This window comes from Epinephelus lanceolatus, chromosome 16, assembly GCF_041903045.1.
Source record: "Epinephelus lanceolatus isolate andai-2023 chromosome 16, ASM4190304v1, whole genome shotgun sequence".
NCBI classification, from domain to species: Eukaryota; Metazoa; Chordata; class Actinopteri; order Perciformes; family Serranidae; genus Epinephelus; species Epinephelus lanceolatus.
In genome coordinates this window covers 30,265,403-30,292,860 of record NC_135749.1, presented here as the reverse complement: position 1 = coordinate 30,292,860, position 27,458 = coordinate 30,265,403, and the positions used below count along the sequence as shown (strand labels likewise).

General features: G+C 40.3%; 1 protein-coding gene across 2 annotated transcripts in view; it reads left to right on the top strand.

Annotated features, from left to right (window-relative positions):
* Nucleotides 1-27,458, top strand: part of pou2f2a (POU class 2 homeobox 2a) — an 85,232-nt gene that overhangs the window by 46,416 nt on the left and 11,358 nt on the right. For both annotated transcript variants that reach the window (XM_078175859.1, XM_033636274.2), the window contains exons 2-8: nucleotides 18,481-18,546; nucleotides 18,784-18,812; nucleotides 21,452-21,508; nucleotides 23,485-23,667; nucleotides 25,102-25,377; nucleotides 25,566-25,680; nucleotides 27,192-27,283. In XM_078175859.1, the coding sequence (XP_078031985.1) occupies nucleotides 18,481-18,546; nucleotides 18,784-18,812; nucleotides 21,452-21,508; nucleotides 23,485-23,667; nucleotides 25,102-25,377; nucleotides 25,566-25,680; nucleotides 27,192-27,283 (818 nt within the window). The remainder of the gene's footprint in view (nucleotides 1-18,480; nucleotides 18,547-18,783; nucleotides 18,813-21,451; nucleotides 21,509-23,484; nucleotides 23,668-25,101; nucleotides 25,378-25,565; nucleotides 25,681-27,191; nucleotides 27,284-27,458) is intronic.

The window sequence follows — 27,458 nt, the reverse complement described above, 5'->3', positions numbered from 1 at the left end:
CTGTGTGTGTCTGTCCATGTGTCATTTGGTGAGTGAACATAAGTGGGTCTGGGGCGGTCTGTTGATGGAAGGAGTGTAAAAATAGAGAGATAACAGCCACTCTGGAGCGAAGGAGTTGAAGGAGGGTGGGGGGGGTGGGGGGGGGGGTCAGAGCAGGGTGGCCTTGAGCACCCATTCTTCCCTCCAGTCGTCGATTCGTCCATCTCTCTCTTCATCTCTATCTATCTCTTTCTCCCTCCATGGCTGGCTCGCCGATTCGTTCAGCCCACCTCAACAAAATGGAGTTTGTTAAGTGGAAGGCAGCGATGGCAGCCAGGAGGTTACAGATTCAGGCCGGAAAGTTTGAAGGCTTGAATCTCAGATCATCCGAGGAGAGCCTTAAAGGAAAACATTTGATTTGTTGCTGTTGTTTTTTTTGCTGTGATCTATGTTGGACATGCTGTTTGTACACGAGAATGTCTTGAATCATTCTTCATCAATCAGTGGAGGCCATTTGTTGCCTTTGATTCTTGTCGATGATGAAAACAACTTTTAAGCCCCTTTCCTACTGGACAAAAAGCCCACTACCACCCACCAACATCTGACTTTTGTGTTTAATGGGAACTGTTACAATCGGCATCCACTCCCAGGACAAATGACTCTGCATAAGTCTCTGGTATTTATCGGTTTCTATAGACTAACCCAACCCATAAATAAAAAAATAGTTAGCCAACATAATCACCTGAAAACTCTGAGTAGCATCTAAGCCGTCTTGCGTATTAGCCGTGTTCTTTTTTTCTAGCTATTATGGCCAATGTTCAACCGACATGCTAACAAAGTGGCTAATGTGGTGTTATTTTAGGTGCATTGACTGATAAGGGATGTCCTCTGGTCTTTGATCCCTCTCCACTCAAAGCTAAAAATATTTCTCAACAAAGCTTCGATGTCCCCAAACTGGTGTTCAAGACAGCTGTGGTTTACGAACGTGTTTTCTGGCGCGTACATGACTCTGGCAGTGGCAAAGGAGTCTGTCGCCTACTTTTAGTGTGTTTTCCTGTGTTTAAATCACCTGCATACACGCTCTAATTTTGGTGGGAAAAAGGTAATAGCCTATTTAGTAAGATAATTCACCTGCTACACTTCTTTCCTCCATCTCTCAATCCTTTTTAATCTCTGTCTCAAAAAAAGTCATGTACAGGGCACGTATGTGTTACTTCATGCACCTGCATCCCTAGTGGCACTTTTGTCAGGTGGTACATGGTCCTTATTTTCAAATGCTTGTCCTTGATCTGCTGTAGTTTGGATTGCACCTCATTTGTGTGTCGCTTTGGACAAAACTGTCTGCCAAATCTTTTATATGCTAATTATATAAATTATATATCATATACAAATTTTAGTGTGTCCAAGTTCAGTGTTTCCACCATCATGCCAGTCACATACAGATAGAAATGGAGGTTAGAAAATCATATAGTATCTTTTTTAAAAAAACATAGGTTTATGGGGTGAGGATGTTGACTATGAGCTAAACTTTGTCACCTTCATTTCTTATCTTCTGTTTTTTACTATTGTTATTTAATAAAGCCACAAAAAAGTCCCCCAAAATAATAATCAGTTAACAGAGCATTGTCACATCTGTGTCGCTGTATTTAAAGCATATTTGTCAACAGGGACAGATTTATTTATTTTGTTTTTGATTAAATGATGAAAAACAAGTTAGATTTGAAAATGGTACTAAATCATGTCTTTTGCTAAGTATTTGGGGAAATATTAAAAAATGAAAGCATGACATACATGTGTGATTTGTAGTGTCTGTTGTTTGGTTGAATGTTGTTATGTATTTTTGCAAATTTATTTGAAAGTGTTGATAACCTTGGACCCAGGACATGTTGTTTTTTCTGATAAAAGTAAAATCAATTCAAAATGTAGATAGGACTGCAACTGAGGATTACTCTCATTGTCGATTATTTTTTTGATTAATTGTTTAGTTGTTTGGTCGATAAAATATGAGAAAATGGTTACAAATGGTGAAGTGTTTATGAAAGCCCAAGATGACGTCCTGAAATGTCTTGTTTTGTCCACAACCCAGAGATATTCAGCTCAACAGTTAATCAATTATTAATTGATTAGTTGTCAACTTTTAAATAAATCACCATCTAATTCCATAATCAATAAATTAGTTTGAGAAAAAAAAGTCAAATTCTCTGATTCCAGCTTTTTAAATGTGAATATTTTCTGGTGTCTTAACTCCTCTGTGATAGCAAAATATCTTAAGATTGTGGACAAAAGAAGACATTTAAGGATGTCATCTTGGGCCTTGAGAAACAATCAAAATTTTCACCATTTCTTGACAATTAATAGACCAAACAACTAATAGATTTTTTTTTTTTTTAAAAAAAAAGGCACAGAGTAATAAACAGTGAAAGTTATCTCAACCCCTTTCAATGTTTTTTTTTTTTTTTTAAATACTAATATTTTTTTCCTTACCTCCATTTCTGAATGTGATTAGCATGATTTGTAACATAATGGTGAAAACACTCAACTTGGACACAATACAGTAACTATAAATCAGACAGTTTGAGATTAATAGTTGATGAATAGAAGTAGTGATGAATAATTTATGTTCATTTGGCAGACAGTTTTGTCCAAAGCGACACACAAATGAAATGGAATCCAAACCACAGTACATCAGGAGGAGCCTTTGAGAATAAGGACCTTGCATTATCAAATTAGTTGGCAAATCAATTATAACTTCAATAGTTGACAACTAATTGATTAATCATTGCAACAGTATCAGAATAACAGACGGAGTCGTTGGTCCCCATGTCTCTCCACTGGCCTTCTGCCCCTAGGAATGCTGGGAAGTTGGGTGCACAGCGAGGGGGCACAGGGGGTGCAAATCATACCACTCACCCCCCTCCCACTCCCCCACCCCCTCTCATCCCTGGCTCCATCCCATCCCTTCGTCCCTTGGGGTGATTTCAGAACCTGCATCCCCATCCCATCTTATCCTTAAATTCAGAATCTGCCCGAAGCGTCCTGATCCCTGCCTGCTGGAACTGAGGACGGTCACGCTCCCAGATTAGGGATTTCTGATGCAACTGGTCAGGACAGCAGCTCAGCCCCTGCAGCCTGGGATTGTGTTTTGGCAATGTGTATGTGAGTTTGTGTACTTCTTCATGTGAGTTGCTGCCACATATGAGCGTATTCATGCGAGTGCTTCACCTCTGCTTGTGTGTGTGTGTGTGCGTGTGTGTGTGTGTGGAAAGTCTTTTACAGGAGAGATCATGTTTTCATTCACTCTCATTTACACTCCGCTCTTGCCGGTGCCAGGGCTTTCTGTGTTCGGGCGCGTTGATGTTGCACGCAGGTAAATAAAAGCCGCCGCGCTTCGTCTCTTGACCTCTCAAAACAAGGAAAGGAGCCCGCAATTTTAAAAGTGAGAGAAAACGAAAGAGAGGTAGAATGGGAGGAGAGGGAAGGGTGTGTTTGACTGGGTTGGGTGGGGTGAGGCAGGGAGCGGGGGGGCTGTAGGCAGGAGTCAGCGGCCTCTGCGAAAGGGCCTCCAGTGTGTGTGGGTCTGGCTACCCCCTCTGTGGGGCCCCGATCAATACAAACTCAGAGCAATAAAGCTTTCCCCCTGTCATCTCCGCAGAATACAAAGCAGAGCGGGGAAGAGAAGGGGGGAGGGGAGGGTGAGGAGGGATGGGGTGATGGGGAGGGAGGGGGGGAGCTGTTCCGCTAGCCACACCAATTTCCTTACCCCCCTTTTCTCCTCCCTCTTCTTTTTCTCTCCCCCATTTCCAAACCACCTCACCCTCCACCTTCCCTCTTCCTCCAACCTCTCCTTCTTCTTCTTCTCCCTCCCCGTCCTGTTGACACCGGCCTCAGCCAAAGCGAATAGACTGACAAGCTGCCTGTATTTTATAATTAATGGTGTTTGAATAAATACGCTTAATAATTCATCGTTGTTATTTAAGGAGAGATTGATGGGTTGACTTAGAGAAAGTGTAAGAGAGAAACAGAGCAAAGATCAGATCTTGGGAAAGGTGGGAAATGGACGGCGAGAGGAAGTGAATGCAGCGCTGTGTGGTGATGGAGAGAGAGGGGTTTAAATAGAGGGGGGTAGGTGCTGGTAACAGAAAATGGGGATGGGGTAACGGCCGTAGATGAAGGGGGGGAAGGGAGTAGAGGTATTACGCTGAGCGAGAGATGGATGTGTCGATGGAGAGGAGCTCGGTGCGAGGGCGGTGGAGGAGATGGAGGTGAGGGGGGTATTTAACAGGACAGGAAAGGAGAGGACAGGAAGGGGTAAAGAGGTCAAATAAGCGCTCTGTTTAATTGGGAGCCAATTTAAGTCGGGTTCAATCGATAAACCTGTAAACCTAACCATCTAACGGCTCGCAGCACGCACCATAGATCACCAGGATCCGTGGCTGGAGGAGAGGATGGCGGGCTGGTTTCAGCACACCTCATTCAGCCATTCATTCGCTCATTTGTTTGCACTTGTAGAGCTATCAAACCTGGAAAAGAACCATGCAAGATCAGATCCTGAATCTGAATCAGAGGTGTCATAAAAAACAGATTTTCTTTACACACGTTGCTGAGATTTTTCACCCCGAATCCAGACAGTCCAAACATAAATATCCCTGCAGTCACATGACAACCTCATAACTCCAAATTGAAGGATAATGTGATCTCCTATGGGTGGAGAAAATTCTGCCACCCCTGGACTTATGAGCTCCTTTCAGCCCCCGTTGAATAAATGTGGTGGTCAAACTGAAAGGGAGGCTGCAGGATTTGGACTCAGAATTAGTGCTGTAGGATCTGAGCTCCAAGTGAGAATGAAAATCAGTATTTCAACCAGCTTTTGTCTCTATTTTTGTTTCTTTGTATTTGCAAATTAATAAGAAAAGTGCATGTTTTGAGATTTTTTTTACACACAATAAAACATTTCCATCAGCATCAAAGCTATTGAAGGATTTAAAGAGCATTTTTGAATTTAGTCTCTTTCAGGACAGCATAACACATTTTGTGTTCATTGTGAGTTAATTTTAGGAGTAAATTAATATATTATGGGCTTTTTTTTATCAGTGATGTATCTACATTTGTTCAGACACAAAACTGGGATTTCTCAATGCACATTTTGTGTCTCAGAGGCATTAATCTGACCTTTCTTTCCTTCCTCATCTCACGTTGTAAGTTGATTTTAGGAGAAATTACTATTATGGTTTTATCCATAAGTCTTTATTGTTTTTTTCCAGTGATGCATCCATGTTAGTGCGGACACAAAACCAGGATTTCTCGATGCACGTTTTGTGTCTCAGAGGCTTTTATTTGACCTTTTTTTTTTTCCTTTCTTCATCTCATTTTTTGGTCATCTTCCGTCCACTCTGTCTGTTCGTTTTGTCATTGACTCTGTTGCACACAATCTGCCCCCTCCCTCCTCATCCAATCACTCACACACACCATCAAGGCGAGGCTGTGTGTCTTTGTTAGCCCAATTGTCACCATCTTTTTCCTTCCTGCTATTTCCTGCGAGGACGCTCTGTCACACTGCAGTTCGTTCTGTGTCCATTTTATTTCTTTTCTTCCACTTTGCTCTTTTCACTTTGTTTGTCCTCCGGTTTTTATTTTCTTACTGTCATTATCATGTTTTATATTTGTGTTTCTATTGCTCATTTACTTGCTTCGTCCGCTCAATTCCTCACTGACTGTCCCAGGATCTCTCCACTCATCTGTTTACTCTGTCCTTCTTGTCTTTTTTTTTTCTTTTTTTGAGGGGGGGATTTTTTTCTCTAATTTTCTATTTCGGCACACCTCATTATTTTTTCTACCTTCAGCCATTATCCCCAGATTCCTACATTTTTTTTGTTGCCTGTTTGTCATTTGCTACTGTATCTTTTTTTATCTTCTTTCCTTATTTGTTTTTTCTCCCTCCTCTAGTGTCTTCCCTACTGTCCCATCACTGTCCTCCCTCCATTCTCTCCATCACTCCCCCTGCCATTTTCTGTCTCTTTACTCCCCTTGTTTTCTCTCTTTGAAACCATCTGTGTCATGTCTCCCAGCTTCCACCATTATCCGCCTAAAATTCCCTAAATTTTCGGCATCTACTCGTTGTCTTCATCTTTCTCGCTCATTTGTTTCCATCTCCCCTCTTCCTCCATCGTCCACTCATTTTTCTTCCCTCTGTCTTTACACCCCGGCGAGGGGATTCTGGAAAAGGAAGTAACACACAGTGGCCATTTCCTCCTTCTCCTTGTCCTCTCCTCCCTTTCTCGGTTTCCATCCCTCCATCCCTGCGTTGCTCTCCTTGGGGAGGGCAGTAATAATGGTGGAGAGAAGGAGAGAGGGAGGGCGGTGCGATTATTGTCTTGTCGGGAGTCAGAAGAATCGATCGGCACAGAAATATGTGGTGCGAGAAAGAGGTACTGTATCGGATATAATAAACACTCTAGAGACATATTCGGAAAGCACTCGCCCTCGTGCACGTACGCTCGTGAACACACATGCATGCAGCTGCCCGTGTACACACACTCGTGCAATCACTCTCTGTCTCTGACTCACACACACACACATGCACACAGCATGTGTTAACAAAACAGTTGTGCATAAACTCATACAAACACTCAGCGTTACTCATTCACTCTGGAGAGGCCGTTACAGTGCAGCCTCCTCAGTAGATGCATGAAACAAGACATTTATGAAACATATAAACTCCTTAACTGTTGTACAGATCAGTGTGGGTGCTTTGAAATTACATATTTGTGTATGTGTTTTCTTATTGACATGTGTTTTCTGATATAAAACTGTAACCATGACACACATTCTTGACAACCAATTGAAACTAAAATATCTCTCTCAAATATTTCATTGAGAGCTTTTAGCCTTGTGAGCTGTAAAGCTGTAACATATGGCGGGGTTAAATGAATTTTAGATGTGATTCTTTTTTTTCTGGTTTCACCTTTATTTTTTTTATCAGACATCTATGATGTCAGTACCACCTAAAAAAAAGGCAGAAGAACCCTTTAATACTGGTTGTTAAAGTGTCAGCATGAGTGGAGACATTAGCATGCAGCATTTTGTTTGCCTCAAAGCAAAGCCTCAGCTTCAGGCAGGGAAACATGTTTATTCTTAATGATTAACACTCTCACAGGTACACACACAAACATGTGAGGAGCACACACACACACACACACACACACATAGACTTGTGCACACATGTGGGCACACGCGCGCACACACAGAGTGATCTTTCATTGCTGTTGCCTGGCAACGAGTCTGTGTGTCCTGTGCTAGCAGAGTGCTGTCCAGTGGTGCCATGACCGCTGCAGCTGACCACTACTGAAGGAGAGGGGGAGGAAGGTGGAGGGGGAGGGGGGTTGGGGATGAAGGGATAAAGACACAGGAGGAGAGAGGGAGACAAATTAGAGTTTTAGTCAAACAAACATTACTCTGAGACAGAAATCATCTATTTGTGGTGGACGTTGAAGCCTAATGGAACTAATCCTGCAAAGTAGCATCAGACAGAAGCACCGAAAAAACCTTTTAGGAAGACAGACAGAGACTAATATTAGGAACCAGACTTTTCATTCAAAGTCTTAAAAATAACTCAAAAGCAGACTAAATTCTGACTTACATATACATACAGGCAGGGTACAAACTAAGCACCATCTACCAGCCAAATGCTGGAAAAATATGTAAGTGGCAGGTCAAATTTGAATATTCACTGGCCATTTTGCCGGTGTACAAATAAGTTAATTTTGCATCCTGCATACAGGATTTGTGAAGATTATTGGTTTGATTTAGTCGGCAGCTTCACAATTGGTTCATTACACTCCGTATATTGTACAAACAATTGCTTATCACAATTAGATTGTGGCATGATGTTGTTTTATCAGTGCATGTAAACAGTACTAAAGGAACAGTATGTAGGATTTAGTAGCATCTAGCGACGAGGATTTCAGATTGCAACCAGCTGAAACTTCTCTTATGTGCCAAGCGTGACCTGCAGCTTAGATTTCCTTCCGTGTTCATAGTTCAGGAGGTTTTTACTGGGAGCTGAATTATCCGCAGAGGTCTCTTCCTCTTGAAAACAAATGGACCATATGATTAAAACCAGTAAAAACACTGAATAAAGCAGCTTCAGGTTAAAAATCAGTGTTTCTCTGATGCTGTTTGGTTTGTGACAGATGGGCCACTAGCTCAGCACCTGCCAGTGCTTGGCTAGCATGTGTCGACCTTCTTTTCTGATAATATCCAAACATTCAAGAGGTTTCCAGCGGGAGCCAAATTATCTGCAGAGGTCTCTTTCTTTCCAAAAGAAACAGACCAAGTGATATATACTGGTAGAAACACTGAAAAAAGCAGCTTAATGTTAAAAATCTGTGTTTTTCCATTGTTGTTTCACTTGTCACAGAGGGGCTTCTAACTACAGTGGCCAACATGAAAAAACTAATTGCCCTGTCCAGAGACAGTGTTAGATTTGTCCATCCTGAGCTATTGTAGAAACATGGAAAACGGAATCATGCGACATGGCGATCTCCATGAATAAGAACCCGCTCCCTGTGTAGATATAAACGACTCATTCTAAGGTAACATAACGACTCTTACTTTCAGATGATTATACGCTAAAGTTAACATACGTATGACATTATATTTAATTTCTGCCAAGACTAAATCCTGCACACTGGACCTTTAAGCTTGGGAGAAGTTTTGGCTAACACTTTTTTCTCTTTTCTTTTTTTATTATTTGCATTGAGGACTCATTATTTCACACTTTATGAGACCAGGCAGAGGTTTGCTCTCACTGTAGTGGAGCCACAAGTGTCAAGGTGAGCTAGTTACCAGTCTGCTGACCCTTAAGTTTGCCAGAGGCGAACTCGCTCTCTTGCACAAAAACATGGTCCACCTAATGAGAATTATCTCCACCAATGTGCTCATGTGTTTTCCACATCAGCTCAGCAAATTTACAAAATCTAAAGTGTATGAAAGAGAATACAAAAAAAACTACAGATGGGTATATGAAGGTGAGGATGGGATGTCAGAGATTAAATTCGACAGAGAGAGGGAGGTGGGAATGGAGGAATTAAGGGAGCAAGAACAGTAGGGATGGAAGGGAGGAGGTTAGATAGAAGTTCAAGTGAGATGGTCGTATTATAGCTGAGGGAGAAGAGGAAGAGAGGAAATGAGAGAGAGATCAGAATAAATCAAGAATGGACTGAGTGCAGGACAAAGAGGGGTAGGAGGTGAGGGACAAAGTGAAGGAGGAGGGATGCTAATGGGAAGAGTGAAGGTGGAGAACTATAACCAAGTCAAGTAGAGCTAACTGGCAGCTTTCTGTACAGGGTGTCTGCACTAATGCTGTCAGTCCTTTTTCACAAGTGTCAAATAGCCAAAAATTCTCACCAATAATCCATAAATACTTGGTTTATATTGGAAAGTGGTCACGTGCACTCCATAGAAGAGACGGCCCCATTAAGCGATATTAAGATATTCTTTTTGCAGTATAAAAATTTTTGCTGCTCAAACATCTAAATATCTAACAATTTGTGAGCCCTGATTATACGGCTGTGTAAACCTATATAATAAAATGCAGAATCTGAGATAAAATATACACAGTAGGGTGGCATAATTTGGAAGTATGATTTCTCTGCTTAAGGATTCAATGTGGATGACTTAATGCTGCTACAGTCCACCTTATGTATGCAGCATCGTCTCTAAAGCTGAATATATTCTCATTAGATGCAGCCAAATGTGTTCAGATACGCAGCTCTGTTCTCTGCTGCTGTGATGGCCATTAAAATGAGACACAACACACGTTGTCCGTTTCTCAGATGTGTTGCTGGGAATCAAATGTTCAATTTGAACCAGCAGAAAAAGAGATGCAACATGAAACTATCAAATATTCATTCACAACTATTTCCCCATTCTTGAGTCAGATAGTTGAAAGTTGTTTTTTTGCAGATCTTTATATTTTATTTAATCTATGACTTTATAACAGTTAAGTTGAGATGCTTTTTATGGCATTTGGAGGTAATAGCAGAAAGTGATATTTCTCGACTTTCTCAAAAGTCCTGCCATGTTTGTATAATTAAAACTCATGACTGTGCAAAGCTGTGTGGCTGAAGTTTTATAGTAATTAAAATCGTAATCATCAACCCTTTAATCATTGTTTACCTGGGAGTTTTTTTGCCTTGTTATGGCTAATAACATTCATCGTCACATATTTTTCAATCTTTTCTGTTCCTCTTTACTATGTAACATTAACATTATTAGAGCTGCAATGATTGTTTCAATCATTTCAGTCATTTTTAAAGCAAATACGCCAAATATTCTCTGGTTTCAGCTTCTCAAACGTGAGGATTTATTGCTTTTCTTTGTTATGTATGACAGGAAATTGAATATTTATAGGGTTTGGACATAACACAAATCACAGTGGGCTTGGAGAAATTGTAAATGGCATCTTTCCCATATTTTTTTAAAGATTTAATAGACAACGATGATTATCGATATCAATGATAGTAGATGAGGATCAGAATAAGATTAATTATCAAGTAGGTTTTCACTTGCAGGGAATTTGCTTTTGTCTGTGATCCATGCATTAAACATATCATGAGGAAAGTACTGCAACAGTCAAGAACCTAAATATAAAATAAAAACATTGTCATAATAATATTGAAAATATTCTCATAAAAAATACTATAACATAAGAAATGTGTATGATATAGCTGTTTCAGAGTGATAAAGCTGTACAGTGTTTTGCAGGTTGTGCAAATATACTAATCAGAGGATTGTGCAAAAGTTCATCCTGCAAATATGTGCAAAATAAGCTGAGAATTTTAACTATAAAAGTATAAAAGAGCAGAGTGTAACTTTGTATTAGACGATAACTAGCTCCTACAGCTTTTTAAGTTTAGTGTCTTGTGTCCATTTCGCAATGGATTTTAAATGTCCCCTCATCACAGCGGTAGCAGATTTGCCCGTTGATGTGTGTGTTTGTTTGGTAGTGTGTGTGACAGGGGACAGGTGGGAGAGGCAGGCAGCTTGTGTGTGTGTGTGTGTGTGTGTGTGTGTGTGTGTGTGTGTGTGTGTGTGTCTGCGAGGCGTGAGGTGACCGAGACCATGTGCCTGACCTCTGACATCCACACGCCAAACAGCGCCAGGCAACACCCCCCACACCCCTACTCAAACATACACACACACAGAAACCCACGCGCCGTCTGTCACCGGCCCCTGACAGGCGTGACCGAGGCGGGGTGGGTGGGCAAAAAGGAGGAGGGACGGGGGGGTGAGCTTAGGACCCCTTCAGCCATCCTATCCCCCTCTCCCCCCTCCTCTCTCTCACTCATTCCCCCTTTTCTAATTCCCTGACAGTGACCCTGCACCCCCCTGTAGTCCCTGTATCACACACACACACACACACACACACACACACAGGCTGGCGATGTCAACAGCAGAAGACAGATACATCATCTGCCCCCCCCCCCCCCCCTCTCTCTCTCTCTCTCTCTCTCTCTCTCTCTCTCTCTCTCTCTCTCTCTCTGTGCTATTAGCACTGATAGGATGAGTAAGAACTGAGGGCGGGGGTCTGAATACAAGAGGCTGCTGTCAAACTGCCCCCGGGGCGGAGGAGTGTGTTGGGATGGTGGTCAACTTGGGGGGAAAATTCTACCCTGAAATTGATATAGAAATAAAGATATTGTCAAAAATTAAAGAGATGATGCAAACACACACATTTGTAGATGTGTTAGAAAAAATAAGTTCTGTTTCGATTCTGATGAGAGAAAATAAAACTCCTTGTGTACTGGACATCTGTGACATTTGGGGGTTCGGTGTGTGTTTTAATGTTAGCACATATGAGGTGGGTTGGATGGATGGGGGGTGGGGGTGGAAAGGCCCCATGGCCAGAGGGGTTAGGGGCAGTTATGGGCAGGGAAAGATGGAGGTTGGGGGGGAGTGGGATGATAAAATGATTTTATGGGGTTCCTCCCTTTATATGCTGAGAGGATGAAGGAGCCAGGGATAATAACGTGTGTGTGTGTGTGTGTGTGTGTGTGTTTGAAGTGTATTACATCGAAGCCTATGTTTGAATGAAATGGATCCAACATCTTAGCAAATTGTATTTTTAAGTAGTGGAAACGTTTTGTGCAAGAAGTGGTGTTTATACCAACTGCACTTGAATTAGTGATGTTGGCAACGGTACTGACGGGCACAGTGGTCACATCAAGACTACATCAGTACTGGTAATAGAGGCCGTGATAGTCGTAAAAGTAGAAGCAGCAGTAACAGCGCTCGTTCATTTATTTTTATTTTTGTGTCATGCCTAATCATTTGGCCCATCCCACATGGGATTACAAGACACCATCATTTTTCTAACATCTCCTGGTGTTGCATGTACAAAGCATGTGGAAAAAGAAAGGAAAGAACTAAAAACAAAACAAAAAAAAAACACTCCAAATAAACAAAAAAACAAATGAAATAAATAAACCATTATTTCCACGATGTTCTTTGATGGAAGCTTGTATCATATAACATCAAACAAATTAATAAATAAAAATATCACAACACACTCAAAAAGAGAGGTGTGTTATAAAGTTTGCATCCTTGTTCAGTGCACAATTATTATTAATTCCACTTGCAAAACACTGCAAACGACTTGCAAAACACTGCAAACGAAAAACAAAACAACATCCCAAATGAACTGAACACATCAGAAACTACTTAATATCTACAGACTATCTTAATAAAGTGCCTTTTTCCTCTTCTTGGAGGGTTTCCCCAGGTAACTCATTTATATATTTCATATGTGAACAGATGTCTCTGTGTGCCACATCATATTTACAAAATCCATTTTTAATCTTACTAACCAAAGCATCATGCAGCTCACAATAAAAATGACAATTAAAAAATGGATCTCATTTTCTATATTGTATTGTTGAGTAGTAGTAGTGGCATTAGTAGTGATAACAGAAATAATTTAATGTAAATGTTGCAAAAGACAGTGATTTACAAGGTCAGTAAATCATATATATATATATTTCATATGTGTAAAATACAGTTTAGTTAATTCAGTGTGGAGGAAAGTTGAAATTTTTTAAAACATCAGCTTGTGTTTTTTGTGTTTTTGTTCTGATTTCAAGATTCAAGAACCTTGTTGTCATTATGCAAGTACTTACATATAGAATGCTTACAAATGTAAGCAATGATAACTATTCAGTATTTAAATCTAACCACTATAAGTGCAAAATAAAGTATAAATATTAGTATAAACATATAAGTAAAAGTACAACGAGTGCACAAAAATCAGCAGCAGGAAAGAAGGAGCAAGAAATGATCTAATAAAAAAGATTTGTTGCTGAAGGTCACAGAAGTGGATTGAGTTTGTCATTAAGGAGGATCAGATGTGAGCAGAGAAACTTAAAATATGAATTTAAAGTTTTTCTGTGTCTTGGGTTCATCTTATCTTTACAGCTGACGAATGTATGTAGAGATTTTTATTCCAGTTTGAGCTCAGTGTTCAGCCTCATCATGTATTTCTTAGTGTACCTGTGATGGCAGTCTGTTACACCCCTTTAAAACTTTTTATTCCTCAACATAGATTTTTTTTTTTAATTTAAAAGATTCAGATGACTTATGAGGTGCTTGGTACAGCACACAAACACACACACACACACACACACACACACACACACACACACAGTTTTGGCTCAGCATTTCCAGGAGGGTGCTGCCACCATATGGATGTATCATGTAACTGCAATCGTCCACTAACTGAAGGTTCACTCAGTCCTCATAGAATTCGCTCCTTTACAACAGTGATGCAGGTTGATTTTGATGAATGCAGTTTTTTAAATCACAGACGTGACAACACAAACCTTTATTTCCACAATGCTCTTAATGGAAGATTCTGACAAATGGAACAAAAGTAATTATTGGATTAAAAATATCACAAGATCAGCTACTTCCTACCCGTATTGACTCCCCCCAAAAAATGTTGACTTCTTTCAACACCTAACTTTGATGAGGAATCACCACGTAGGTTGACATGAATGTTTATTATTATAGAGAAGAGAAAAAGAAAAAGTCAACACACAGAAAAAGGGAGGTGTGTGATAAAGTTTGCATCTCTGTTCAGTGCACAGATATTTTACACCTGCAAAACAATATTTTTGTTGTCCGTCTCATCTTTCCTTCTGTCTTCATTTCCTCCTTTTTTATATAAATGAAATAGTTTGTTATTATTGTGTCAGACAAGGCTTGCAAGACACCATGAAATCCAACAATCCAGGACCAGAGTCCAACCAACATATTTTTAGACATCATTAAGAAAAAAGAAAATGGAAAATGGAGCAAAGCAACAAAAGAAGTCTGTATAATCACATCATCATTGTGTAAGACAGAGTTCATGGATCACTCACAGAGACATTTACAGAATCAAAATAACTGCACAGTCTATCTTGCCCTCTTTTCCAGGCTTTTGAGACAAACTTAACCACATCAAAATTAAACAACCATTCTGGCTTTTGGTCATCTTAACACCAGAGAATGTCAGGGTTTAGTGTTTGGCATTATAGTTTGAACAGCATAAAAGAAAATATTTCACTTCTTCTTGAAAATGGGAACAAAAACCTTTTTTTTTTTTTGAGGTTTTGTTTTTTATTTTTCAGTTAAACTGGGAAAATATATTTTAACAGATCAAAGTCTTGACTGTTAAACCTTGGGCCAACCTCCCAATGATTATATGTTTTCTTTAACAGTGTACCCAATGGATGTCAGAGGTAAGATCTGACAGAGTTGACGGAATAATGCTAATCAAAATGCTCTTTTTAAAACCATAATTCATGCTAAGTTTTGATTTAGGAGGGTAGAGTTGACATGTTAGGGTTAAGACACACCTGATATTAATATTATTTAAGGAATTTATCAACAAAAAAAAAAACGAAAGCTGACCAGTACTTAATCAGCATTCCTGCCTTTTTTGGAAATCAGGAAGTGAGACAGGAGTCGAGTTGAGAAAAATCGGAGACACATCTTTTAAGGTCCAACATTTTCGCAATTATAGCAGTATATTTTCACACCGATGTTATCAGTTCATACTGTTAGTTTCAAAATTTAAAGGCTTTGAGCACATTTATTAATTACTTGAAGTTGTAAATTCTTTTCTAGATCTATAGGGTGTTTTCTGGCACATGGCGAGTTTAGGGGAACAGAAAAAAAATCATGTTTATTTTATACATATAAATCCTGTATAAAATAATGTTTGACCCCAGAAACAGAATTAGTGTGTTGATGAATTTTAAGGTTGTTGGGGTTTTTTTTGGGTAGGACATGATTTGTCCCAGTTTTCTTCCTCACATTCAAAATGTTCTCACTGCATCCTGACATCACGCTCTCTTTCTCTTTGTTTCTCTTTCTCCCCCTCTGTCCTTTCTTCCCACCTCCTCTCATCACATCTTGAACTTGTCTGTGACCCTGATGATAAGATTACCACACACACAAACACACACACACACACACACACACACTGGGTTTATATATCATTTACAGCAAGCCCTTCTCCTTCGTTTGTTTTCAAGCATTCATTCCTCCCTTGTCCATATTTCCTGTGTCATACACAAAATGTGGGCCCTCCGTGTATGTGTGTGTATGTGTGTGTGTGTTCTCTGTAGGGTATAAAGGAGGCAGTGAAGCAGCAGGACAGAAGCTGTAGTTGTAATTATATCGAGGAAGACGAGGTGCAGGCTAGAGGAGGATGTTAGCTGTGGTTTTATCAGGTGTACTTTGATTATTTTCAGCCTCCTGTCAGACACATGAACCTCACGCAGACAGAACGTAAGCACTAAATCACACAGAGCTTACATTTTGAGCTCTTTCTTACCACGTTTTTATCGAGGTGTCTCTTTTGTTGTTGAGCCGGCGCCGTAGATGAGCAAAAAGTCCCTGAGCTGAAGAGGCGAAATGAGTTATAAAAGCACAAGACAGACAGAAGTTAAAGGCGTAGCACAGGGGGCGAGTGAAGTAGTGTTTTATCCAAGATGGCGGTAGCGGCCATGCTGAGTAATGTCTGGTGCTCAGGTAAGCAGTTCCTCTGGCGTCGCTCTTCCTGGACCAATTACTGCCGCAATCCCAGACGTCGCCACAAACAGGAGGCACAGCGAGGGTAGTTAACACAATATCTGCCACAAAAAGCTGATTCTTAATCCCAGTCCCACATCCTGAGTCAATAAATTTTACATTTAAAGAGCTCAATTAGAGCATGGTATCATCAGTTTTGTTGTTGAGGTACATTTTTGCTTAGTGCGGTCGTTTGCAGGTCGTATTTAATGAAAACAGGATGAAATTATCAGCAGGGGTAAATCTTGGAAGTTTCACATCATCACTGCAGAGTAAAAACTGTGCCATATCTTCCACACCTGAATTTTTAGGAGCGAAGAAGAACAGGTTTTATCTTGACAGTGATGTATTTCTGATTTTATCCAGCCGAGCTTTCAAAGGGTTTCATCACCAACACGAGGTTATCACAGGACAATGACATTATCATTTCCACTTCTTGTTGTCAAAGATCATCAACTCAGGACACTTTCACTAATAGTGACTGCTCGCAAATTATTTGTTTACAGTCATATCCGAGTGCTCTGTGTTCTTTTGAATCCCCGACAGCAGCAGTTGAACTTTGACCTGCACAATAGTGAGAATCGCACTCAGGCAGAGAGAAAACTGCAGGACTGACCTCTCATTCAGACAGCAGGGATTGTTTGGACCCTTGTTTGTGTATGTGAATGGTGAAAGAGAACAAGCAACAGATGATGCAAGGACAGGAGAGAGTGTACACACAAATAAATGTATAAAACATGGAGGACTGATTCTATTGAGAAGATTTGTGTGGGTTTCTATAGCGTCATTCAAGAGCTATCCTGGCTATGTGTGGATTTTATCCCTTCTTCTCACACAGTTATTATTACAATTGACTAAAATGTTCTCAAAAGCACGTAGATTGTGTTTGAAAAAAAAATATAGAATATAGTTGTCATTCTGAACTGCACTTTTGTTTTTGTTTTGCTCAAACATGAAATGGAATATGAAATTACTGAATTTATTGCTGTACAACTATACAGGGACGTGGGGAACTGATTACCCAGGACCTCAATGTAAGGTAGCATTTTTTTTCCTTTTAAATTAATGAATGACATATCCAAATTAAAATTGGCTGAATAAATCAGCAGAACTTTGCATATAAAAAAAAATGTGGAAGCCCTCTGCGGCCCCTCTTACCTCTTACAGAAGGCGCAAAATGGTTTAATCCGCCCCTGCAATTGGATTTGTCTGAAGACACAACTAGAGCCAAGTACGGCAGAGATGGCTTACGAATAGGGCCGAGAATTTGATGCTGCACCTCTGCAACTATAGGCTGACCACAACTGCAAACAATATTCATATGCAAGCAAGGAGGAAAATAACATATTTTCATGTGGCAGTTTTGGATTATTTTTGCACTACATTATTACTGTATTTACTCAGGAATTGACACTGAGACCAAGATCTTACAAGTGAGACCTCAGTTCAGAGTAAAAACAATGAAATAAAAAATATCATGATAATGGGGATGAGGTAGAATCATAATGATGAAAGTAGGATAAAATATACATTCTAAAATATCCTTAATGTCGGTCTGAAAAGGACTAAAATACAAGCATATTATACAAAAATATTTCTGCAGGAAAAATTATAAATTAAAGCAAAATATCCTTGGCATAGGTTTAAAATGCAATAAAAATGCAGGTACATCAAAAGTCAAACCTAAAATCAGTAAAACTTCAAACCATTTTTTTTTTTATTTGACTTGTCGATATCACTGTGTCAACTTTAAATTATACTGTAGAGTGTACGCTAGTCCTGAGAGCGGGTGTTATAAGTATAATGTCAGAGGCAAATCGTCTTTACAGATGAATAGATACAAGTGCTGATCTCGCCCGACGGAGAGGGAGGGCCGGCCCGCCTTCTGATACAAGACACAATGGCATGTCACACATTTAGTTTTGCCCTTCTCCCCCAATGACTTTTGACACTGTATGCAAGTTATGATTCAGAAAATTATTGCAGTTATTGATGCAATAATCAACCCAGTTTAAACAGATAACACAGTTGTATTTGCATTTTATTCAACATTCATTTTTTTTAGTCAGTTACACTTTTACATCATTTGTGATGAACTGCTTTTTTTAATTTACAACACAAACAGAGAGAGGAACAGAGTCAGTCTGTTTCACCCACTGATACTGTTGGATTTATAAGCATTAGTGTGTGTGTGTGTGTGTCCAGCGTGTCCAGTCTTCTCTTGTGACATACAGTATAGTGGTCAAATGTTCTAAAGGCACCTAAATGACAGTCGCTGAGAGTGTGTTTTTCACAACCTTCTGCTGTTCTAACCATGTAGCATGTGTACCTCCATGTATTTTCCGTGACCCTTTCTGATGTGTGTGTGAATGTGTGTGTCTCTTGCAGATATCAGGATGTCTAAAGCAGCAGAAGAGGAGAAGCCTGGGGCTGAGTATCCAGGGGACAGTTCAGGTACACAAACACAAATATATTTCATGACATGAATAATAATAATGACATTTTGTTTAAACATGTTCAGTCATCATGAATTTTCTCTAATTATTTCAAATGATTGTGATGTTGTTTAAGTCATTGTGCAATTTCTACAACCCAGCAAACGCACACGCACACGCACACACGCACACACACACACACACACACACACACACTCCCTCACACTGTCTAATAAACGGTCTCTTTGTGTTTCAGACTCTGACAGAAACAGCCCAGATGACCAGGTTGGTCTTTTACTTTTATTTTATTATATTATTTTGTGTTATTATCACAGTGTTATTATTTTAACACAGAAGCTAAAATAATAATGATAACAATAATAATAGCTACCGTTATTAAGAGTAATTTTGAATAAAATAAAGGTTGCACTTTTCTAAACTTTGCTTTTATCTCCAAATCAAATCAAGTTTTATTTTCAAATATGCAGTCATACACAGTACAACATGGAGTGACTTTGTTAAATACCTCACTCCAGAACAAATCCAACAAATTGATAAATAGGATAAAAATTAATGTACCAAAAAAATGAATCTGATAAATACATAAAGTTTACTGTCCGTAAATTATCATGATACAGTAAATATATATATATATATATATATATATATATATATATATAGATACATAAATATATATATATACAGTACAGGCCAAAAGTTTGGACACACCTTCTCATTCAATGCGTTTTCTTTTTTTTCATGACTATTTACATTGTAGATTCTCACTGAAGGCATCAAAACTATGAATGAACACATGTGGAGTTATGTACTTAACAAAAAAAGGTGAAATAACTGAAAACATGTTTTATATTCTAGTTTCTTCAAAATAGCCACCCTTTGCTCTGATTACTGCTTTGCACACTCTTGGCATTCTCTCGATGAGCTTCAAGAGGTAGTCACCTGAAATGGTTTCCACTTCACAGGTGTGCCTTATCAGGGTGAATTAGTGGAATTTCTTGCTTTATCAATGGGGTTGGGACCATCAGTTGTGTTGTGCAGAAGTCAGGTTAATACACAGCCGACAGCCCTATTGGACAACTGTTAAAATTCATATTATGGCAAGAACCAATCAGCTAACTAAAGAAAAACGAGTGGCCATCATTACTTTAAGAAATGAAGGTCAGTCAGTCCAGAAAATTGCAAAAACTTGTGTCCCCAAGTGGAGTCGCAAAAACCATCAAGCGCTACAACGAAACTGGCACACATGAGGACCGACCCAGGAAAGGAAGACCAAGAGTCACCTCTGCTTCTGAGGTGAAGTTCATCCGAGTCACCAGCCTCAGAAATCGCAAGTTAACAGCAGCTCAGATCAGAGACCAGATGAATGCCACACAGAGTTCTAGCAGCAGACCCATCTCTAGAACAACTGTTAAGAGGAGACTGCGCCAATCAGGCCTTCATGGTCAAATAGCTGCTAGGAAACCACTGCTAAGGAGAGGCAACAAGCAGAAGAGATTTGTTTGGGCCAAGAAACACAAAGAATGGACATTAGACCAGTGGAAATCTGTGCTTTGGTCTGATGAGTCCAAATTTGAGATCTTTGGTTCCAACCGCCGTGTCTTTGTGAGACGCAGAAAAGGTGAACGGATGGATTCCACATGCCTGGTTCCCACTGTGAAGCATGGAGGAGGAGGTGTGATGGTGTGGGGGTGTTTTGCTGGTGACACTGTTGGGGATTTATTCGAAATTGAAGGCACACTGAACCAGCATGGCTACCACAGCATCCTGCAGCGACATGCCATCCCATCCGGTTTGCGTTTAGTTGGACGATCATTTATTTTTCAACAGGACAATGACCCCAAACACACCTCCAGGCTGTGTAAGGGCTATTTGACCAAGAAGGAGAGTGATGGAGTGCTGCGGCAGATGACCTGGCCTCCACAGTCACCAGACCTGAACCCAATCCAGATGGTTTGGGGTGAGCTGGACCGCAGAGTGAAGGCAAAGGGGCCAACAAGTGCTAAACACCTCTGGGAACTCCTTCAAGACTGTTGGAAAACCATTTCAGGTGACTACCTCTTGAAGCTCATCGAGAGAATGCCAAGAGTGTGCAAAGCAGTAATCAGAGCAAAGGGTGGCTATTTTGAAGAAACTAGAATATAAAACATGTTTTCAGTTATTTCACCTTTTTTTGTTAAGTACATAACTCCACATGTGTTCATTCATAGTTTTGATGCCTTCAGTGAGAATCTACAATGTAAATAGTCATGAAAATAAAGAAAACGCATTGAATGAGAAGGTGTGTCCAAACTTTTGGCCTGTACTGTATATAGATACATAAATGTATAATAGAAGCAATATCTGTATCAAGTCCTCAAAATAACATTTAATGTTACTTATCTGTTCATTAGTAGAGTAGAGTTTAATATTTGGTGGAAAAATCAACACTTTGTTTTCTCAAATCCTGACACATGATTGTGAACTTCCATATTAAGCTACAATACTTGTTGGGTTTTTTGATAGCGTCTTTCTCATACAGTGGGGCTGTAATTAATGATTATTTTCATTATTGATGAATAATTTTGTCATAAAATGAAACATGGCATGTGTGATATCCCAGAGCCAGAGGTGATGTTTTAGAATAGTATGTTTTATCCGACACACAGTCCAAATTCAAAAGCTATTGAGTTTATTATCATGTATGGCAAAAAACATCAAATTTGAACATTTAAGAAGCATGAAACCAGCAAATTTTTGGCTTTCTTGCTCAAAGAAATCACTAAAATGATCATTAGATTATCAAAACATTGGCAGTGGCAGTTTTTATGTTGTTGTTGATGTTTGAGTAACTGATTGCATTGTCATCGGATGATGTCGACACTGGTGTGCGTGATTTTATTTGTCACTTTTATTTGCCACTGCAGGTCCAGCCGATGAAAACAAGCCCCTTCAGCATCTCTCCCACACCGGCTGGTAGCAAGGTGAGCCAGATCTGACACGCGTGCTGTTTTGGTCAATCCCAGTTTATAACCTGTCAAAATTGGCTGTCAGCAGCTTCTTTGGTTATATAGAGGCCACGAAGAGCTGATCAATTATTTTTATATTCATTCACCATTTTCATAAACAGTTTCCAGTACTGATCTCTGATTATAATCAGCTTTATAAGAACCTTCCTAACACAATCAGACATGTTCCTGCAGGAAAATGATCTCAAATTGGAGAAAAATGAACAGCATTGACAACTGAGATAACATGCTATCCTGACATTAGCATGTAGCTACATGTAGCAGTGTACTTGCAGCTGGGGAAGGACTGTAACAGAGAATAGCGGCACTTTCTACTGTGAGAAATCACCAAGAAAACTTACTTAATGTTCCAGCATGAATATGATCCAAAATCGTTCTGGAATTTTCAGCATCAGTGACCAGGATCACATGTTTCACTGACATTAGCATGTAGCTATGGGTAGCATTGTGCTTGCAGCTGAGGAATGACTGTAATGGAGAATAGCAGCGCTTTCTTTCATTAAAAATCACAAAAGAGTTTTTAGAACAGTTTGAAATTGAGTTTTTTTGCTCATAGGGATCCCAGGGCAAGCATGATACTGTAGGTGCAAAGTTATTTGCTTACAGTTGTACTCATTTTAGTACATTTTATGTCACCTTTTTTTGTTGTTGTCAGATTTAATCAAAAACCGTTGGTGTTTTTGTGTATCACTGAAAACAACAACAAAACAAAACAAACAACAAAAGTGTGTGTTTGTGCTGGCATGACTGTATCTGTGGTGTGTTTGTAGTCATTGCACTTAATATGCAAATCATACAACTTTGTCCACGCCCACCTTCACTGAGGAGAAGAAACAGGCAGCTGTGAGAGAAAAGGCAGAAAGAAGAAAGGGTGTGAGAGAGGTGACAGTGAGTGATAGACGTACAGATGCAGCACAGTGCAGCTGTGATGGATGGGTAATGACAGGGCTGTGAGCGGCTAACGACAGCTAGAGGTCAGAGGTCAGCAGCTTTGGAGTGTTCCTGACACCATGAAAACGGGGAGGATTGACTCGACCTTCTGGACAGGTGAACGGCAAACACTTCAACTTGTGAATCAGGAGAGGGCAACAATAGACGGAGGCTTACAAAGTCAAACAAGGGAGCGCTAATGAAGTATCTTTGACTCTTTTTCTTTTCGCTGACAAAATCTGGTTTGTCTCATGATTGTGCATTCTGAGAAACCTGTTCCCTGGCTACACGAACATTTGTGAGGGTCCAAAACTGGTTTATCACATCAGCTTTGCAGGTCTCATAATTATGCAGCTGCTCAAAGTCTGATCTGTTAAATGTTTGCATTTTAAGACCTGAGACTGTGTGTGTGAGAAGCAAAATGCAGAGTTAAAGTAGAAATATAGTAGAAATTATGTCTAAACTGGTATGTTTGCATGTGCAAAATAGCTACAAAAATGATATGTTAAACTGGCTTTGATCACTGAAATGTGTGCACAAGTTGATTGCATTTTGTCAGCCATTTATATTCACAATAAGTTTTTTTTTTTTTTCCACAAGTATATATGGGATTTGTGCTTCGGGTCTACCTCCTCCCTACATTTATAAGATTAATCATTTTGGGGACAGACTTGCAGGATTCATTTTCTGAAATCAAACAGACATTTTCTTGTAGCGTTGCGTTAAACAGCAGTTTGATTTTGTGCAAGTATAATTTCTCATATATTCTATGTATACCCTGTGTATATTCCATGAGTACTGGATTAAAAAAACCTTTCACTGCGCCAGCAAAACAAGAAAAGTCAGATTGTCAGTAGTAGAGGACAATAGCTGTACCTATCAGCGTATGACTGTGTGTGTGTGTGTGTGTGTGTGTGTGTGTGTGTGTGTGTGTTGCTTTAAAAAACGTCTCTGGATCAATGCATTTACTCACAAAAACATTTCTTTGTGATCTGCTTTAGGGAAAGAGTGAGGAGAGCTCTGAGATGGCCCATAGCAACATCCCCCCTTCCTCTCAACAACAACAACAACAACAGCAACAGCAACAACAGCAGCAGCAACAACAACAACAACAACAGCAACAACAACAACAACAACAACACCACCACACACAGCTAATGCTGGCTGGCAGTCAGCTAGCAGGGGTGAGACGATGCACACGCTCACTCACACACATAGTAAATTGTGTTAAGACGAGATGTGACCCCCTTCTTGGCTGACATGGCAACTGCTTTTTTAGACTTTAAATAAAAACTGCTTGTAAATGTAACATAGACTGTATATAAAGAAGGACAAGGCAGCTCCATTTTCTCCCACTGTACAAAAATGAAGCCAAAATATCCTGGATACGGCCGTTGCCATCTTGCGCTAGTAACGTTCTGCGCAGTAGCAGTCTCCCCAGTATTGTGTTCCTGCCCATACACCCTTCCAGCCAATACCAAGCAGAGACTTTAATCACAACACACACAGCTGTCAATCATGACATTGAACCCCCTTTTATGTCACCATAACTTATTAAAACCAAACCTATTAGAAAAACGAACAGTTGAACATTAATCACTGTGATTAGAACTTTGTAAAATGACAGAAACCATCTTTAGGTAAAATATATTTGCACCATCATCAGCGCTGATGATCTTCTGTGCATTTTGGCCCATATTGAATAAGTGAAACTTCCTAGTAGTGCTGGTGTTCTTATTGTTTGCAGATTTTCTACACATTAAGATTTTTGGAGTTGTGCGCACTGCCGTTTCTATCAGATTTGATGAGTACCAGTCTCTCTTGAAATTTTAGCTAAGCACAGTGGACTCCTCTCTGCACTATTCGTCATGATTTATCTATTCCAGAAGAAGAAGGTCCTTGAGAGTTAGTCTAGATCTGCTCTTTGATTTCAATCCGAAGATTTTGATTTCAAATTGCTGGCTACATTGTGTCCACATCTGTGGTTAAAATGTTACATTTGTGCTCTATCAACAATTTAGAAATGCTGTCATCTGGTAAAATGAACCAAAACTGATAGTTAAATGCTTTCATGGATTAAATAAGCAGTCTCAAACATGCTTTCATGTGATTGTGCCTTCATTTAGTTTATAGTGTTAAGTGCCGAATAATGTGACTACTGTCATGCACTTGCACACGAGAAAAATATTCAGTCTAAGTACATAAATGCCCTGAAGGACAAGAAAGCACCTGCACAACATACAGTGTACAGTATTTGCATTAGGTGAAATACCTAAGCCAAATATTCTTTAAGTTAAGTGGATGGCTTTTCTTGCTTGTCTTGCTCTGGCATGCTTTTATTGTCCGCTAACAGATTCACCTACACCTCTATTCCTGGAATGCTTAGCTGACTCTGCTCTTTGTTCTCTCCCCTGACTTTCTTTATGTCTCCACTTTTGTCTTCATTTTATTCTTCTTGCACATGATCCTTCTCATTTCCTTTTTTGTCAAACTACTTTGTCATTCACCTCTCCTTTCAACCTCCTTCCTGCATCTTTACAACTTCATCTCATTTGCCATCGCTGTCCTTATTTCTCTGTCGCCCCTTTCCTCCTCCACCTCCTCCTGCTGTCCCCTAGCTTGCCGCTCTGCTCCCAGCCCAGCAGCAGCTGCTCCTACAACAGGCTCAGGCTCAGCTCCTGGCGGCCGCCGTTCAGCAGTCAAACGCTGCCCACGCCGCTCACGCTGCCCATGCTGCCGCACAGCAACAAGCCAACCAGCAGCAGCAGCAGAGCCAATCACAATCCCAGCAGCAACAGCAGCAGCAACAGCAACAAACCAAACAGGAACAAACTGTCCAAGCCCCACCTCCACCGCAGCTGGCCCTGTCACAGCCAATCCAGCTCACAGCCCAGGTATGAACAGCAAGTGCTCTAATGAACAGTGTGTACCTTTTGAAGTAAGCGAAGTACAGCATGTGATTTCTTAGTTGTACTTTTGACACTTCTTTTAAAAATATTTGGCCATCCCTTGACTTGTCTGTCACCTTTAAGCCCAGTTTATTTGTGCAGTATATTGAGGAGTGTTTGTGTTTTCATTGCAGGACATCCAGCAGCTGTTGCAGCTCCAGCAGCTGGTTCTGATGCCGGGTCATCATCTCCAGTCTCCTGCCCAGTTCCTCCTGTCTCAGCCACCACAGGCACAGCAGCCGCAGCAGGGTGAGGTCCACTTAGGAAACTTCTGGTCTTCAGTTCTGATAATTACAATAAAGTACACACTTGAAGAATTAAAACCACCAAGAATTCATGTAATATGGTAAAGAATTTTTGTTTCCATACCCAATGGCTTTACTGGTGCGTTTATCACAGCTGTGTGTGGATTTAGTGGCATCTAGCAGTGAGGATTGCAGACTGGAACCAAGAGGCAATGTACGGGGCTGAAAAATGAAGCCAACTCAAAAGTGCTAAAAGCTGCAGTTCCTTTCATGGCCACTTGAGACTGGCTCCGGAAGCAAGTCAATCCCCACAGCCCCCTGTGTTAAAATGCCCAAATTTACAGTAGTAATACATGTTTACAACCTGGTACAAAAAACAGTTTCAGTCTCAAAAGCTAATTTCAACATTCATGGCAACTGTACAGCGGTCAACTAGGGTCACATTTTATCAAGGCTTAAAGTTACAGTGCTGGTTGCTTTGAGTGACAGGCTGTCTGCCGATAGTGTCCTCGGCTTCTTCTTTTTTTTGTTTGTTTTTTTTAAAGATACTTTTTAGGGCATTTTGCCTTTATTGGACAGGACAGGTAAGCGTGAAAGGGGGAGAGAGAGAGGGGGATGACATGCAGCAAAGGGCCACGGGCTGGATTCAAACCCGGGCCGCTGCGGCAACAGCCTTGTACATGGGGCGCCTGCTCTACCACTAAGCCACCGACACCCCTGTCCTTGGCTTCTCAGTCAGATCCACCCCTTGCTCCTCCACAGCGCCAGCCTCTCATCCAAATAAGGTCACTCCTGGCTCAAACAAACAAAATGGCAATGACCAAAATGCCGAGCTTGAGGCTTCAAAATGGAAGTCCATGAACCGATGGTTGACCTCACAGTAGCTACGTCCAATATTGCCTATTGTCTATGATTGCAACCAGCTGAAACGTCTCCCATGGACCAAACTTGAACTCACTGTTAGGATTCTTTCAGTGTTTATTGTTTGGGGAACCAAATTATCCATAGAGGTCCAGGTGATTCAAACTAGTAAAATACTTTATAAAGCAGTTTCACGTTACAAATTAATTCTCTCCTACGTGTGTTCACCTCTTCTTTGTGATGATGTATGATTCAGAGGTTCAGAGGGTTTTTACTAGAAGCTAAGTAGTTTCATGTTTTTTTTTTCTGATGCTGCTCACCTTGTACGCTAACTATGGTAGCCAATAAGGACTGCTAACTATGTTGCTAACTGCTACCTATGGTAGCCAATAAGGAAATGTGAATGGCCCTATCTAGAGCCGGTGTTTGGTCCTTTTTGGGCTCTGTAGATATGAGCAGCTCATTCTAAGGTAACGAAAACGCAACGATTCTTATTTTCAGGTGATTATACAAAAAAAATACTTATGATGTTTATTTTATTTATGCCAGTATCTCCCCCTAAGTCCTACATACTGGACCTTTAATAATTTGATTGAGTGGTTGGTTGGTTGGATGATTGTTTGGTTTGTTAATTGGTTACTCTTCCTTTCACAGGTTTGCTCTCGACACCAAATCTGATCCAGCTACCTCAGCAAAGCCCAGGGGGGCTACTGACAACCCCGCCTCGCCTGGGTCTCCAAGCACAGGTAGAAAGTCTTTGTGTGAGTTTGTTCGGACAGAGAGAGAGGGAGAGAAAGACAGCGTAAAAGAGACCTTGAGAAACATAATGTAAATACACAACAAGTGGTATTAGTTATCTTCATGCAAAACCAATAGATGTTGAATCTCTGCAGCACAGGTCTTTTGTTAGACTGATATTCA